This window comes from Nelumbo lutea, chromosome 8 (genome assembly GCF_056320005.1).
Source record: "Nelumbo lutea isolate HS-2025 chromosome 8, American lotus-T2T, whole genome shotgun sequence".
NCBI lineage: Eukaryota > Viridiplantae > Streptophyta > Magnoliopsida > Proteales > Nelumbonaceae > Nelumbo > Nelumbo lutea.
In genome coordinates, this window is record NC_142691.1 from 52,482,859 (window position 1) to 52,500,842 (window position 17,984).

General features: G+C 35.8%; 1 protein-coding gene across 4 annotated transcripts in view; it reads left to right on the forward strand.

The window, feature by feature from the left end:
• Positions 1-12,306, forward strand: part of LOC148844177 (TMV resistance protein N-like) — a 53,139-nt gene extending 40,833 nt beyond the window's left edge. For all 4 annotated transcript variants that reach the window (XM_088960126.1, XM_088960125.1, XM_088960127.1 and 1 more), the window contains 3 exons: positions 9,934-10,209; positions 10,289-11,473; positions 11,569-12,306. In XM_088960126.1, coding sequence (XP_088816252.1) covers positions 9,934-10,209; positions 10,289-11,473; positions 11,569-12,030 — 1,923 coding nt within the window. In that variant the 3' untranslated portion in view covers positions 12,031-12,306. The remainder of the gene's footprint in view (positions 1-9,933; positions 10,210-10,288; positions 11,474-11,568) is intronic.
• Positions 12,307-17,984: the final 5,678 nt, after the last annotated feature.

Consider the following 17,984-nt stretch of genomic DNA (forward strand, 5'->3'; position numbering starts at 1 on the left):
AAACCTCTCAAGCTCGGCCCTTACTGCAGCAGCTGCAACAGACTCCAAGGCAGCTGTAGTAGGGGGGGCCGGAGTGTCACCAGTAACTGCCATATGTGCATTTCCTCTCTTATTCTTCAATCTGGTCGGCACAAGATGTGGGTGAAGCTTCCAACAAGTATCTCTTGTATGCTTTGGTTTCTTACAGTAGTCACAGACTAAGTCCCTTTTGTCTTCCTTCTTGTTCTCATTGCCATTCTGTTTAGGTTTCACAACACTTACCATAGCAGACTGATCAGACATGAGATTCTTCATCATTACATCCCTCCTGCACTCCTCTCCGGAGACGAATGCATATGCTTGGGAGAGAGTGACACTGTCCCTGGAAAGAAGATGCTGTCGTGCAATGTCATACTCAGGGTTAAGGCCAGCAAGGAATTCGAACACCCTATACTTCTCTAAGTGTTTTTGATAGGTAGCTGCATCCTTGGTGGTTTCCCAAGCAAAGGTCTCTAGATGGTCAATCTCTTGCCACAGGGTCTTAAGGACTGAAAAATAAGCTGCAATGGATCTCTCTCCCTGCCTAGTAGCAATAATCTGATTTCTCAGTTGATAAGCCCTAGCAACATTCTCCTTCTGTGAATAGGTCTCTGCAACCCCATCCCATATCTCCTTAGCAGTGTTTGCCCATAAAAAGTTTTTACTTATATGTGGCAACATAGAATTACACAACCATGTCATTACCATATAATTTTCTTGCACCCACCGGGAGTTGCCAGTTTCGGGTTTTACCTCTTCACCAGTAATATACCCCAATTTTCCACGAGCCCCAATGGCCATCTTTGCAAATTGGGACCATTATAAGTAATTTGTACCGTCCAACCTAACTGTAGTAATGGTTCCGACTCCGAAGGGGTCTCCAGCACCTCCTCCCACTGGTCCCATTTCATTCCCGGGCTTATATTCAACTCTGTGTCCCTCCATGTGTCTCAAAGAGGTCCAGAAAACAGCTAAAAAATGCAACAAGAATAAACAGAATACCTTCTGGAACCAACGACACTCCTTTGGTGTCCTGGAATTTCTTTCCACGAAAGATTCCTTCTTGGTGGGATGGGGAGAAGAGAGAGAAGAAGCAACCGCCCTCTCTAGAGGCCTCCAAACCACATGGAACTTGAATCGCCCCTTACAAAAAACCCAGAGGAACCCTAGAAAAATAGGGCGCCACTACCTAGGTCAAAATTGAAGAGTCCAGCAAAATCAGGACTCTTCCCCTTTCTCCAGTTTTTCCTGATTCTGATGAGAAACCCTAGACCAGCTACAGGGCATACAGATCCATCAAGAAAATCCAAAAAACTGGGCTTACCTGAAAGCTTCGATCAGCCTCTTAAAACTCCATGCAATCGGCCGATCTAGGGCTGCAGGAATAAATCTCTTCAAGAACCTTCAACCTGCTCTGATACCAAGTAGAAAACCTTATGTGCTGATTTCAGCCAAGCTTCTTGTGAAAGGAAGAGTTGAAAGTTGGGGATTTCAGCAAGAGAGGAAAGGGGAGAAAAGAGAAGAAGGTCGACTAGGATAGATTAACATAACCCTAGCCACCAGCCCCTCATTCTATTTATAATTAACTTAAGTATGAGATATTACAAGGATGCCCTTAGTAGGGCGGCAACTCAAACTAAGTAATTACAGCTCTTTAAAAAATAAAGACTAATGGGCCCAAGGCCCAACAACATCTTAATTTAAAAGAAAATAAACTAAACACAAGTCGGCCCACTCAAAAATAAGCATATGATTATATTGATTGAGATCCCTCGAATTCTAGTGCAAACAAGTGACTCAATCTATGCCCCTTCCCTTTCACCTTCCCAATGCACCAGTCCTGGATCAAACAACCATTAGAAGAAAAGGTTAGAATGTGATGAAAACCAATTGACCAACTGAAATAATGTTAGTGGTAAGTTTGGAAATAAAGAAGGTTTTGGTAAGGGAAGGGGAAGCTGAGGGTGAGAGCTTTAAACACAAATCATTACTCCCAATGATATTTTAGTTTCTCACCATTGGCAGCAAGAATATGCTTATAATGGGTCTTTGAAGATTTATTTGATGGTTTAGGGTAGGCGTCAATCATATAATTGGTAGCCCTACAATCAATTATCCAAACATAAGAGGAAGAGGAACAATAATCAGATAACTCACTAGATAACCCAATAGCAGAAAATGTAGATGAGATAGTAGAGGATACCAGTTCTCGTATCTCTTCCTTGTTCATGGAAGAAAAAGATTCACCTTTGACACTGGGAACATCAGTCATTTGTCCTTCAAATACCTGGTAAGCCCATGGCTGATTCTTCTTCATACTACCTTTGGAGGGGCAAACAGGACAATCTGGAATGATATGACCATGCTGTTTACAGTATGTGCAAACATTCTTCTTCTTGAAGTGCGAAGCAATATGTCCAAAACCGTTGCATTCATAACATTGTGTTTTAGACATATCCTTTCCACTCGATTTCTTACTCCCTTGTGCAATAAAAACTGTCTCAGCCCTAGATCCAAGTTTCTTCCCTTCTAGATTTGCAACAGTAAGTCTAGTCTCCTCTCTTAGCAATTCTCCCATCACAGAATCTAAATCTAGTAGTGTACCCCTACTCAGAATATTGGATCAAATAATTTCATATTCAGGTTTCATTCTCATGAGGAAATGGTTCACCTTCCTCTTTTCAAAGTGCTTCTATAAATACTTAACGCACTTTGCCGAATCAAATGGCCAAATGTGAACTAATTCATATTTTGCCCACAAGTCAAGAAAGCCTGCATAATATTCCTGTATCTTGTTATCTCCCTAGCAATAGGTAAATATTTCGGACTCAATTTGGTACTGTCTTAACATATTGGACTGATAATAGACCTTCTTCAGATGAGAATACATTTCATAGGCTTTTCGCATTCTCATAGGAATAGCAATGTGAGAAACAATAAAGCTGAGAATTCAGGAGACAATTTTTCCATTTTCAAGTTTCCATTGTGTAAATGCCTTGGTGTCTGATTTATCAAGTTTATTAACAGCCCCATTTAAGTATCCTTCAAGCCCTTTTCCTTGAACGAAGAAGTCAAAATGGAACTTCCACATGCTATAGTTAGTTCCATCAAACTTCACCAGAATAATGTCCACCTTTTCAGCCATTTTAATCAAGAAATATATAATCTAAAATGTGAAGTAACAACCCTGATAATTAGATTCAAGGTTTGCTTAATCTCTACACTTGATCCAGAGATTGTGCAGCTGCTGAAATCAATATCCCAGCAATAAACCAAGAGAATCTCTCAGAAGAGGCACCCTTGATAGCAAGGCTGAAGCAAACAATATGGAGAAATAGCAGAGAGATCAGGTCCAGCAGATATGTATGGTCATTCACCTCAGTTGTACAATCCACGGAGACATGCCAAGCTATGGAGGAATCAAAATCCTTCAAAGAAAATGCCAAATAGATCCAACCTGATAGTTTTAAGTGGTAACAGTACAAGACAGCAGTGTTTCAGGACTGACGAATTGGAGAGAAAAGAAACTCTCTAGAACTGATACCGAAATGCAACTAAGTAGTTTATGGAGTAAGAGTACCCTAGGCAACACCAAAACTAGGGTTCCAAGAAAAAAGGATAGATGATTGAGCAGAAAAATCAGATTCACCAATCTGATGTGCAGATTTCCAGAAACTGCCTTCCAGGAGAGGAGAGATCAGAACTCCACATACTTTTCCAATTACGATGAGATTTTCTGAGTAGGTAAACCAGGTCTAGGCAACACACCAGTTACAGTCTCCCTTCGAACAAATGTTTTCCCAAAGAGTTCTACGAAAATCTCCCTTGCTGAAATCACAGACAGATAACCAGGATAAGGGTTGAATGGAGCAACCCTAGCTTCAGTCGATGAGTCCAGAAATCAATAAGATTTGAGAGGTTAATGAGTAAACATGGAGCAGACAGTCTATGGAGTAGCCTGCTTTGATACCATGTCACACACTTAGTTTGTAAAAGAGAGATCAACAAGTATAGGGTGAGTATGTATAGAAAAGGCCCTTGTGGGGAAAAAGAGAAAATAAGAGAGAATCAGAGAAATAAATAACATGATAGTGTACAACAAGGACCATAGTAATAAGATACAATATCAGGATTCTTCACACTAAGAACATTCCAGACGAACATAAGTCTCATAAATGTCTAGTTTAAGGGTTTAGGGGGTAATACACAAAAAAGCATACCAAACATAATCATGAAATAATAATGATTTTGATTTCATTAATAAAAATCAGAATACATTAGTCTGATTAAAGTTAAGGGCATACACTGTCTAACACATACAACCAAGTAAATTTGCAGTAATCATTAATAAACAAAATGAAGTATCTGTATCCGCCCATATTGGTAATAAGGGCCCCAGACATAAGCATCCGCAATAAGAAATGGAAAATCACTTCTTTTATCACTTTGATAATACGTTTCTCTACAATGTTTTGAAAACAGGCATGATTCACATTGATGACTTGAAAACGACACCGATTGAAAAGACTAGGAATCAGTAACTTCAAGGACTAGAAAGACACATGACCCTCATGACAGTGCCATAACTTTATTTAAATCAATTGACTCTTATTCACAAGGAAATTTGGAAGAGCATGCTAAATAATAAGCTGGCTCAAAAGCTAAATTGCATTAATTTTATTGCCACTTCCAATCATCTTCCTAGTTTTTAGTTCTTGGAAAACACAATTATTAGGAAAAAAAGGTTACACAACAATTTAAGAATTTGGTAAGGGAACTAACAAACAACAAATTAGTATGCAACTAGGGAATGTGAAAGATGGAGTCAAGAGATTATTACTCAGCTTAACAATACTCACACTAGAAATGAAGTGTAAGATTTGTTGGGTAAAGGAATTTTATCTATTCTACAAAACAAAGGATAAGAACTGAAACGAGATCAGATACATGTCATGTGTTTAGAACTTAGAAGTACCGGAATGAATTAGTCAAGAAGTAGGTGTTTAGGCATGATAAACAATGGAATTACTTGACTTAGCAAAAGTAGTAGAGGGACCACTTTGCTTAGAGCAATTGGTATCACTGTTTTTTCCAACATAGTTAGGAGGCAATGAAGTTTTTCGATCTTAGCCTTGGAAATTACTGTTGTTTCCCTATGATTTGGACCCATTGATGTAGGAGTTCTAGCCGGTGTCTTAGAACTAGTGCCAACATGAGCACTATCCTTCTTTGTCCCCCTTAATCTTGGTTGGTTTCAACTCTAGATGTAGCTTCCAATACCTATCTCTGTGTGTTTTGGTCTTTTGCAATAATCACACGTAAAATCTTCCCCTTCAGCTGCATGAGCCCTTTTGGAACTGTTACTTTATTTATGTTTAGTGAAGATAACCATGTTGAGCATTCAATAGTTTGTTAATGAATCATGGAAGCCCTATGACTCTTCACCCTAAACTAATGAATATGCAACAAGAGGAGTAACCAAATTATTACTTAGGATTTGTTGTTGCGTAAAGTCATATTCAACGTTTAGCCTGGCTAATAACTCAAAGACACTGAGCTTTCATATGCTTCTTGTACTACACCCCATGAAATTAATCCCTGAACTCAAGTGCCTCTAGATAATCTATCTCCTTCTCATAATGATAGAAGAGAACAAAAAATATAAAGCCATTGAACTCTCCCCCCCCCCCCCCCCCTCTTTGAGATTATTGGCTTTCTTGTGAAATTGATAGATTTTGGTGGTGTTATGAACTTGCGAATAGGTGGCTGAAATCCTATCCAAGATATCCTTAGCTGTCGACAAAAGCATGTAGTTCCTTGCTATATGTGACTGCATAAAACCAACCAGCCACATTATAATCATAAGGTTCTACTCCCATCAAGCATGATTAGGGTCAGTTGGAAGAGGATTTTTTCTCAGCCTTGGTTATGTATCCCATCTTTCCACAACCTCTGACATACATCTTTGTGAATTGAGACCACTAGGAAATCGGCACCATTAAGTTTTATAATTCTAATCTGGATATTTGGGCTGTGATCCATGGAAGTGATTTAAAAGGCATGCCTAGGCACTCGGGCGAGGCACATTTTAAGGTATGTGTCTTGCCTAGCCGCCAGCTGCAGCACTTTCAAAAGGCGCATGCCTGGTGTGCCTAGGAGTACGCTTTTTTGCTATTTTTTTTAAGCCTAGTAGAACCCCTATTAGCTATTGTTGTTTATTCATTCTTTCTAATGAAAGATATTTTTAGAAGATAATTAAAATTATAAATCATTTTTTTCGTGTAGGGATTAAGAATTTAAGACCCCAACATGGACTTGTTTGGGCTTTCCTTGAGGGCTTGGTCCAAAGGCAGCTCATAGAATTAGGAATTAAAGATGTTTAACATCACATTAGCTATTTGAAACAATGGAAGAAATAAAGAAATTAATAGTTTAACATGCTTGAATATGTTTTGTATGCTATTTTTTATTTTATTTTGCATTTTTCACTTTGAATATGTTTTGCATGTTAATTTTGTGCATTTTAATCTGAGTTAATAGGCTTTTTAAAATATTTAGTTTAACATTAAAGTTCAGTTTTCTTAATTAATACTATTTTTAATATTTTCTTAATTTATTTTAATTTTTTACTTTTTTTTGCATTTTTTTTTGAATTTTGTGCCTTGCTTCAAAAAGGTTTGTGTCTTGCCTTGCGCCTCGGGCACAAAGTGGCTATTGTGCTTTTTTTGCGCCTTGTTCCTTGGGCACAAAATGACCATTGTGCATTTTTTTTGTGCCTTTCGCTTTTAAAACACTACTCCATAGGAGAAACAACTACCCAGCCACCCAAAAACAAAGAGGCACTAGAATCAATGTCCTTCACACCAAAACAGCATGTACTAGTTCTACCCAGATCAGATACATATCAGAAATGATCATCCGACAGCCCTAATACATAGTTTCCATCACATGAGAGAAGAAAAAGAGAAAAACACAGCTTGCTGGTAAATATGATCACTATAACCTCAAATCAACTCCCAATTGAGTGAGATCAACCCTGGGACATCCAAAATTTCATACAGTTCCAACAGAAGCAAACCCAATCGGCAAAAATAAAAAAACATTGGGAAGAGTGCAAATTCAAATATGTTCAGTGCAGATACAAATGGAGCTTATGTGTATGAAGTGGGCATATTGTATTTGCACTGAACAGATTTATATTTGCACTCTTTCCAAGCGAAGCCTAAGCAACAAAATTGATTGAACAGTTAGATCTGACTTTTATTTTTCTTAACAAAAATTCCAGAAAAAACATGAAGCTCATTAGTACGTATGAAACCACCACCAAAAAGTGTCTAAAATCATATCTAACCAGAATCTAAGGTTCCCATGCTCTGAAGGATGTGCCGGCCATGCAGTCTACTGATATCAGCAGTTGGTGGTGATGATGTCAGCAGTCAGACATGATTGCTGCAATTGAACCTTCTTCTGTAGGGTGCTCTTATACTAATTACTCACTTGAGTTGTAGATGGTTGAGAAAGAAAGAGAGAAGAAGAAGAAGAAGAAGAAGAAGGAGGAGGAGGAAAAAATGCATCAGTAAACGATTAATATTAGGCAAAAATGCCCTTGGATAGGTACCTCTCAACAAGTAAATGTAGAAATGGATTGGGTAGGGTGTATCCATATGCGTTACCAAACCATACCAAGCTTTTCAATTTTGGCAAGGGGTAGCTAAGGTCAACTTCAAGAGCTCTACAGGTTTAAGGCAAGGTGATCCCTTGTCACCATTACTTGTCATTATTGTCATGCAAGGTTTGAGCAAGATGACAGCTTGGAGTGCTTAGGAGACTTTGAAGTTTGCAATAATGGCACAAAAAGTATGATGGAAGTAGGGGAAGTCACCAATGTGCAGGAATTGGCTGATCTATTGGGCTGCAAGGTGGGTAGCCTTCCTACCAAATACTTGGGCCTTCCACTTGGGGGCAAAGAGCACGTCAAAATCCATTTGGATCCCAATTCTTGAATGAATAGACTCGAAGTTGATTGCTTGGAAGACTTGTTATCTATCTAAAGAAGGCAAAGTGACTCTAATGAAGAGTGTGCTAGCCAGCCTCCCAGCATAATATATGTCTATTTTCACCATCTTCTCTGAAGTTGATGGTGAAATTGAGAAGAACATGATAGAAAGGTTGGAATGATTCAGTCAAATATCACTTGGTCAACTAGGATCAATTTTGTAAATCAATTTCCCATGGCGAGCTGGGAATCGGGAAGGTTAAGCATTTAATACAACCTTATTGGGTAGTGGTTTTGGAGATCCTTGACAGAACCCAATAGTCTATGGAGGAAGATTATAGATGAGAAATATGGATTAAGTAATGGTTGGGATGCAGAGAAAACTCACATATCTTATGGGTGTGGTGTATGGAGTGGCATATAGGCTTTCAACAAATTTTATGGAGAATTATGGTTCAAGGTAGGAGATGGTAGAAGATTGCTTTTCTGCTTGGATCCATGGTGTGGGGAGAGGGCTCTGAAGGACAGGTACCTGACTCTGTTTAATGTAGCCGAAAACAAGTTCACTTAGGTTGCAGATTCTTGTGTGGTGGCTGTTGACAGGATGGATCACTTGGATTCCCTCCTTTGGAAGGAGCTTCAATGATTGGGAGATGTATTCGGTGGTTGAGCTCCTTGCTATGCTTCAAAACCAACACATAAGTCTGCAAGTTCAAGATTCTTGATACTGGAAATGGTCACACTCAGGGAAGTTCTTAGTTCTTAGTGAAATGCTTCTGTCGAGGCATTGTTGTGGGGAAGGTGAGGATTTTCCAAAAAAGCCATATGGGGCACTGATGCTCCTTCAAAAGTGAAGTTTTTCATGTGGGTGGTAACTTGGGAGAAGTGTCTTACATAAGACATGTTGCTGAAGAGGGAAGAATCATCCTCAAATCACCTGTTTCTGCATTGTTGTTTTAGTGCCTCCACTTGGCACTACTTTATTAGGGCACTAAACTTACAGTATTGCTTTCCCAGGTCAGTGAGGCAGCTTTTAGAAGAATGGCAAGTAGTGGGTATGTCAAGGAAAAGGGACAGTCTGTTGGTAGTGGTGGTGTGGGCCATCCGGTATGAAAGAAGTATTAGAATTTTTGAGTAGAAGTCAATTTCTGAATCAGGGGTGACTCACCTGGCAATAGAGATGTTAAAGAGTTGGCTGTCTATAATCACTGTATATAAGGATGATATATTCTCTGCTTCTTTTTTTTGGGTGGATTATTTAGAGGGTCCTTAGTTGGCATATGCTTGTACAGCTTCTCATAAGGTGTAAGCCTCCCAAACACAAGGAGGTGTAAACCTCCTTAAGAGGAGGGGGATGAGGAGGAAGAAGAAAAGGAGGGGGAGGAGGAAGATGAGGAAGGAGGATCTCATCTTGTTCCTTTCTCTTTGTTCTTCTCTTTCTTTCTTTTTCTTTCCCTTCTTTCTTTTCTTTTCCTTTCCTTTCCTTCTTTTTTTATTTGTCTTTTTGTCCAAGGCATGCATGAGGCACATGCCTCTATGAACAACTATGACATATGCCTCAGTCCACCTCAGAATTGGTCATTTTTCCCATTTTTTTTATGCCTAGCTCCCCCTATAAACACCATCCCCCCCCTCTAAAATACTGGTATAGAGGACCATACTTCGATATTAATACGTTATACTTTACCTTTCTAAAAAAAAAAAAGAAAAGAGAAAAATTGAATTCGAATTTGGACAAACAGGTACCATTTGCAGCCTACTTTTACTTGTGATATCTGTGGTTTTTACATCTCCAATTGTTTATTGTTGTTTCATTGAGAAATTCAAGGGCATCCTTATCATATTAAAGATCATCCCAGTGTTATAGGTCACAGTGTGAGTTAACTAGCAATTTATGATTCTATGCTTTATATTTGCAGGGAACAGGAGCAATTGGAGGCTTAATTTTAAATTTGCCTAGAGAGGGAGAATTATGTTTAAATGGCGAAGTATTTGAGAAGATGCATAACCTAAGACTGCTCCAGCTCAATTATGTAAACCTCTCAAGAGGCTATGAACATTTTTCTAGAGAGCTAAGGTGGCTCTGTTGGCATGGATTTACCTTAAAATTTATACCAACCAATTTTTATTTGGAGAACGTTGTTGTGCTTGACATGCAACATAGCAGAATCAAACAAGTCTGGAAGGAAATAAAGGTTTGCAATGGAATTTATGTTCTCTTACGATCAATTATGTGTTTCAGGAAAATTGATATTTTTCCTTTTTTTTGTACAGTTGCTTGGGAACTTGAAAATCCTTAATCTTAGTCACTCCCTTCGCTTACTCAAAACTCCGGACTTCACAGGTGTTCCCAATCTTGAAAGGTTGATCCTCGAAGGTTGTACAAGTTTGGTTGATGTTCATAATTCCATTGGATGTCTTGAAAATCTTGTTTTCATGAATCTGAAAGATTGTAGAAATCTTATCAATCTGCCAAGCAGCATCTGCAAGTTGAAATCTCTTGAAAATCTCTTTCTCTCTGGCTGCTCAAAACTTCACAACTTGCCATCTAAACCATGGTATTCGTTCTTCTTGACATTGGAATTTCCAAGAAAAAATCACCGTTCCGTTCTTATTCCACCAACTTCTTTCTCAGGTCTTTGCTCCTTAAAACGGCTTGATCTGAGCAACTGCAATCTACTAGATGGCACACTACCTAGTGATTTGGGAAACTTATCCTCATTGCAAGAATTGCATCTAGGAAATAACAACTTTTGTAGCCTACCAGCTACCATCAACGGCCTTTCTCAGTTACAACTTCTTCAGTTAGAAAATTGTACAAGGCTAGAATCCCTCCCAGAGCTTCCTTCAAGCTTAAAAGTCTTGAATGCAAAAGGTTGCACATCAATGGAAAGACTATCAAATATTAAAAGTTTATTATCATTGGAAGTGTTAGATCTCTGTGAAAGCAATTTTTTTAACCTACCAGCCAGCATCAGTCACCTTTCTCAGCTCCAAATCCTTCGGCTGCAGAACTGCACAAGGCTTCAGTCAATTCCAGAGCTTCCATCTAACCTTAAGAGCTTGAATGCAGATGGTTGTACATCATTGGAAAGAATATCAAACCTTGGGAACTTAGAATTATTGGAAGAGTTAAGCCTACGTAATAACAATTTTTGTAGTCTACCTGTTGGCATTGGTCAACTTTCTCAGCTTCAATACCTTTGGTTACAAGATTGCACGAGACTTGAATCACTTGAAGAGCTTCCGTCAAGTCTAATAGAATTGTTTTCAGATGGTTGCACATCTTTGGAAATGTTACCAAATATGTCAAACTGCTACAACTTATCAAGCTTGCTTCTAAGAGATTGTGACAAATTAATTGAAATTCAAGGCTTAGAGAGGTTGGGAAATTTACGACGCATTCACTTGGATAGGTGCAACAATTTGACAAATACTTTTTGGATGACTCTTATCCAGGTTCTCTCTCTTCTCTCTCTCTCTCTCCCTATCTCCCCCCCTCCCTGTGTGTGTGTTGTGTTGTGTCTTAAACATCAGGTTTTTGTATGTAATAGGGACTGCACGAGCGTGGTAGGTTTGACATCTTCCTTCCAGGAAATGAGGTTCCACAGTGGTTCAGCCATCAAAGTATGGGGTCTACAACATCCTTTAAGATTCCCGCTTCTTTGGATTGTAAGATTCAAGGGCTGATTGTTTGTGCTGTATATGCTGCATATGAAGAGAGTGATGATGGGCTTAGACTTGCTTTTCTTCCTTATTTTAATATTGTTGATAAAACAAGTGGATTTGAATGGACCCTTGTGCCACAGTTCAATGAGATTCCAGTTACTACTGAAGATCACTTGTGGTTGAGCCATAGAACACATACTGAAACTGGACTTTGGTTGGAAGCTGGGGATGAAGTGGAGGTTTCCATAGAGACTGTACAAGTATTCCATGTGAAGAAGTCGGGGGTCCATCTGGTATATGATGCAGATGAGTATTGTTCGGATCCTGTTGTCATTCATAGGGACTAAATTTTGTAGCATTGCCAACTTGGGAGTCAACACAATAACTTGGTCGAGTTTAATCAATTGCAGTGACAGAACAGTAATGTGTATGATTCTCTTCCTTTTTTCTGGGTTTTCTGAATTTTTGATTATGAAAATGCAGGTTTATCTATTCACTAGTCAGGACTCCTGTAATGTACGGGCTTTCTTAAGCAAGATTGAAGTATATGGGACCTTATGAGTTATGACATTCCAAATTGGGCCAAGCGGTCTATGTCAAATTCAAGCATTATTTTTGTGCTATGTATTGTCAAATAAATTTTATTTATTTATTTTTTTTACTTTCAGTGGAATTTAAAATGCTTGAAAAATTCAATTTAAATGAATATTTTATATTAAAATTATTTTATAAGTAATAATTAATTTTAAAAAGTTAATTTCTATTAATATTTAAAAGTTTTGCTAAAATTATATTGCTTTTAAGTGAAACTTAAGTGGATTATAATTTTAATTCATCTTTATTAATTATTACTTTTTATATGCTATTGTTAGACATATATGTATTGACTTTTGTTATTATTTAAATGTAATTTAGTTGACCTGAAATTAATAAAATATTAACAAAATTTTCTTATTTTCTACATTACTCACTTATTTTCTTATAATTATTAAACCTTTGCTAATAATTTTAGTTTTCCTAACCTTTATTTATTTCATTAATTGTGAATGGCATTTTACTTTTATTAATAGAACTAGTTCTACTTTTTATTGTTCATGGATAATTTTTATCCATTTTATAAGGTTTTAATTTATTCATTATTTTATTTTTTGTAAGTTATTGCTAAATAAAATTGTGTTTTATTATTATTTAAATGGCATTTAAATGATTTAAATTAATAAAAATTAATTTTAAAATGAACAAAATTAATTCCAATTGTAGTAATTTTTCTTAAACTTATTTTTATCAATCTTTATTGGTTTAAGAGATTTTTTATATTGATTTTCATTTTTAGTAATTTTTATAAACAATGTTCTTTTATTAATAATTTTATTAACTTTTTTATTTTTATAATATTTGTTGTATTAAATGGATCTTTATTTTTACTAATTTTTGTTTAATAAAATAAAATAAATTTTTTTACTATTATTAGATAACTGTTTTATTTGATATTGTTACATAAATGTGTATTAATTTTGATTTTTTAAATATAATTTAAATGGATTTTAAATCAATTAATTATATTTTTTATTATTTTAATATGGAATATAAATGGATTATTACTAATTTTTTTAACAATTTTATTTTGATTATTTATTGATCAAACCCATTCAAGCCAAAACAAAACTGAATCAACGGATTTCAAATTTATTCTTTGGAAGCTGGAGCAGTCCATATCAGTTTGATCAAACCAATGAAAACTAAATCCAAATAAAACCAGCCATTTTTAATAAGTTAAATGGGTTAGATTATATAGTGAGTAAGAATGAATTACATTAGAGCGTTTGGTTACAAAATTCTTGTCATGGGCTTCATTCTTTTTAGAATGAAAAATCAGTCCATGGAATAAAAATTGAGGTAACTTGTAGCATGAAAATAATCATGCCCCATCTTGTGCATCTTCGTTCTTTAAAGAAAATCTATGCCGGCATTCATAAACTTTTGCCATAGATGTTTATTGGCAGACTACTATGGAAACTTATGCCAACTGACATTGATTGCTGGCCATCCTCTGCTAAGCATCTATGCAGGTTGTTTTGGAGATCTAGGCTGGCCGCCACTAAGTTTTGTTTTTGAAGAATGGAAATGGGCAACATAAGGCACATATGTGATGTTTTATTATATTTATGACTTTCTTAGTATATATTATGTTTATTGAATGGGAAAATCTATGATACCGGAAAGACATGGTATTGGAGGGGCATTGACCAATCAAAGCATCATGTGAATTTTGATGAATACCACCAGGTTGGTCACCTCTTTTATGATACCAGTTAATTGGCTATAAGTTTTTCCGATATCATGTATTTCCTGTATCATAGTTGAATCCTTATTGAATTTACCAAGCTCATCTCTTAATTTGCAGATTGCCTACTCAATTCAGCAATTAGTTTTAAATATGTGCTAATTGCTTTATTTAAAATTTCTTTTATACTTTCTCTATGCAACCAAATGCAAAATCATTTCTTGTTTCTTGTGAATTTTTGTGGTTTTTCATATTTTGTGTTATTTGATGTGATGGACCACATCGTTGATTTGTGTTTTGTTGGTGTGTATTTTGTATGTTTCCACTATATATCTACTAATGAGCATTGTATGTATACTTGCTTTATTATTTCAGTTGAAGGAAAAAAAAAATAGAACTGAAATTTATACCCAAACAACTTCAAAATTTATTCCCATCCTTGCCATGAAAAGAATTCAATATTTTTTTGGAAAAAAACGTTTGGCTTATAGCAACATTTTCTCATTCTGTCCATTTCTACTTATTTTTTCCTATTCTAGAATTTTATTATTAGGACAAATCTCTTAAAGTACCTCTACATTTCATCATAATCTGTTCACATGTAATACCATGTGTCATCTAGATTTTTTTTTTTTTTAACCCAATGTTACCCTTTTGTAGTCCATTTTAGAACTCGAACACAACCTTCAACCTTTACTCAGTTGAAGGTTAAGAACACAAAAGGGAATCTCTCCATCCTTCCCTATGATATTGAAGCAAATAGGCTTGGAACTAGCTAGAGCTAATATGTCATCCTCAAAATCTAGTTTTTGGGTGGGAGATGATCCCTCCTGTTCACCTGTTCAAAGTTTTCCATAAGGAGAGCAGAAAAATGTTATTCAAATGCTGCAGGTTTTCAAATGTTTCATTTTACAAATTTAAAGAATCAGAAAAATGTTATTCAAATGTTTCATTTTTCAAGTTTAAAGAATAATGGGTAGAATACTTCTACATGTAAGGCAAAAGGTATTTCTTCAATCATCAAAATAGCGGCTTCTAAGCATTGAAACAACTGAGCATTCTATCTTATCCATTCGTCTCTCTTTCTAAGCATCGAAATAGGGCCTCCGCCCCATTGCCCCAAACCATTGACTTCTCTCTTGCAGTTAACCAAAGGTGGAGCAACGCTACAACCTCCGCCCCGTTGTGTTTTGAGAGATTCCCATACTACAGGGATCTTCATCTTCTCCTTCTAATCATTAAAACAATGTTTCTTAACCCCTATCTCTTCCTCTTGCAGTTCAACCTCCACCCCCATTGTGCTCTGAAATCGAGAACCCTAGCATCATACCTTTTCCATTAAAAACCTTCACCCCAGGTGAGTCACTCTGTGCAAACTTCACCTGGAAATCAATCAACCCATGCATCGCACTATGTTACTTGCGCCGCATCTACTGTGATCGCCCATTCGTGCGAACACTGTAGATGCATAGCGGGTAATAACAATGATTCAAATGGATCAGATCTTTGCTCTGTCTCACACATATCCTACCCATTTTACCGTTAGCTGTTATGTTAAATCCATTTTACTGTTACTTATTGTGTTGATGTGTTATTTAGTAATTTTTAAAATGATTTTTATTTAATTATTTTAGTCCAAAACAAACTACTTAAACTATGTTTTTTTATTTTCTGTAATGTGTTTTATTGTAAAAATTTGTTTCAATTAAAGACTGTTACCATAATTACAATAAACTATTTAATTAAATTTGCTTGATGTTGGAAATTGTTTAAATAATTTAAAATTTTCAATTATTTTTATTTACCTATTGAAAATAATTATTTTCAATTGTTTCAATAAAAAATGTGTTCACCATAATTGTAATAAACTACTTAATTAAATTTGTTTGATTTCAGTAATTGTTAAATAATTTAAAAATTTCAATAAATTTTATTTATTTATTGGAAATAATAATTTTCAATTATTATTATGTTGGAACTAATTATGTTTTCCATTCACTAATATTTTTGTCTCAATAAATTTTAATTATTTTTAGTTACTTATTAATAGAAAATATTGAATATATTCAGTTATGCAAAATGTTTAATATTTTCTATAATTAGTGACTATTTTAAGTATTTAGATTTTTCACTTAAAATATTACTGAAATTCTGAAGTTCAAATCACTTAAAATATTGAAAATTATGAAATTTCAATGGTTTAATATTAATATTCAGTTGTTTAATTTGTTTAATATTTACTGGAAATAGTGAACGTTTTTAGTTTTCCTTTAATATTTTGTTTTTATTTAATATTTTGTTTTTATTTAATATTTTGAAAATTACTATAATTCTGAAAATGCACAAGTCTAATGTTGGACAAAATTATGGAAAATTAAAATTCTAATCAAAGTCAATTACATAATTAAGTCGTTAATTACATAATTAATTTGATAACATAATTAAGTCATTAATTAAATAGTTCTTCAATCACTTAACTTGGAATAAGTTTTAACTTAATTTATTTCATTGACTTAAAAGTCATTACCTTAATTAATGAACTTCATTATCTTAAATAAATTAAACTAATTAATTAAGCTTAATTAAACAGTTATTAGTTAACTGTGTGTGGCCTAATCTATACATACATGGTTATTTAATTAGTTACATTTATTTAGTGAACTTACTTTTATTAATTAATTAACTTAACAAATTTAGTTAAATTAGAAAATGATTATATAATTAAAAACATTAATTAAGTAATATGAATTATAGATTAAAAAGTTAGTACAAATTAATAATGTAATAAAAATTATAGGTAAAATAATATGAATTAATAAAAAATATTCTTACAAGTTTTACTTAAAATAAAGGTAATACAAATTAATACATATCTATAAATAAAACAAGCAAAAAGCATGAAAATTTTATTTTCAAATAACTAATCTTATATTTTGATATTCATTTAAAAATAAAACTATACTACAAATTTGTTGACAAAATAAAAAATTAATAAAATTCTTGGTTTTAAACTTAATTATTATAAATTTAAAATCCCCTATTCCATTTAAAATTAACAAAATTTAGTAATAAATAAAAATTTAGTAAAAGTTAAAACAATTTAATAAAAAAAATTAATACAATTAGGTATGTCAAAATGCCCCATGGGATGCCCCTTTGGGGCAAGCTTCTTCATGGTGTTCCCATCTGGACATTCGGCGAGGGTCACCTTCTTCAGCAGATTTTCCCTTAAAACTCCTTCGGTAGGCCTCTTTGACGCCTCTGCTAGCTTCTTTGATCCCTCGACCGGCCCCTTCCCTTTGGCAGGGACTTGAGTTGCCCCCTTGGCGGGGGGGGGGCTCCTCCTCCACCAAGGGCTTGGCCTTGATTGTCCCCAACACAACCAGGTGCGCCAAGACAGCAGCCTCCTCATCCTGGAGTGGAGGGGGACACTTCTCCACTATCGTACAGGCCTCTTCCCACTTCGACCTGAACAGCCAACCTTCAGGGTAGGAGATGAAGAAAAATTTGCCCTTCTAGTTGTGGATAGACGAGGGGTTATCGACCGGCCTCGCCCTCCGTGGCTGCAAGTTGTACATGCTGGCCTCGGAAGAGTGCTTCCTTGGCACGAACATGGCGCGGATCATCTTCAGAGTCAACTCAACATCCCGAAGCCAAGACCACACTAGTATGGCTACTAGAGTCCTAATGGAGTTGGGGATGAGTTGGCTAATTCCAGCAACTTGGAAATCAAAGGGTGGAGAGGTAACCTAAGGCTGAATTCTAGGAAGTGTTAGTATACACAAAATCCCCCCTCCTCGGGGGTCCACGACTGATCGCCGAGGTCAGGAACCCTAAGTTGGTAAGACCGAGGTATATAAAACCTCCTAGCTAAGGCTTTAACGTGATCCACATCCAGAGTGCTCTCAAATTCCGAACATGGAACATCAGCCTTCACCACCCTTCAGGCAGCGCTTTCAGCCATCGCACCTAGAACGGGCTGTGGGATCTGCTCCCCCTCAGCTTTGGGCGACCCCT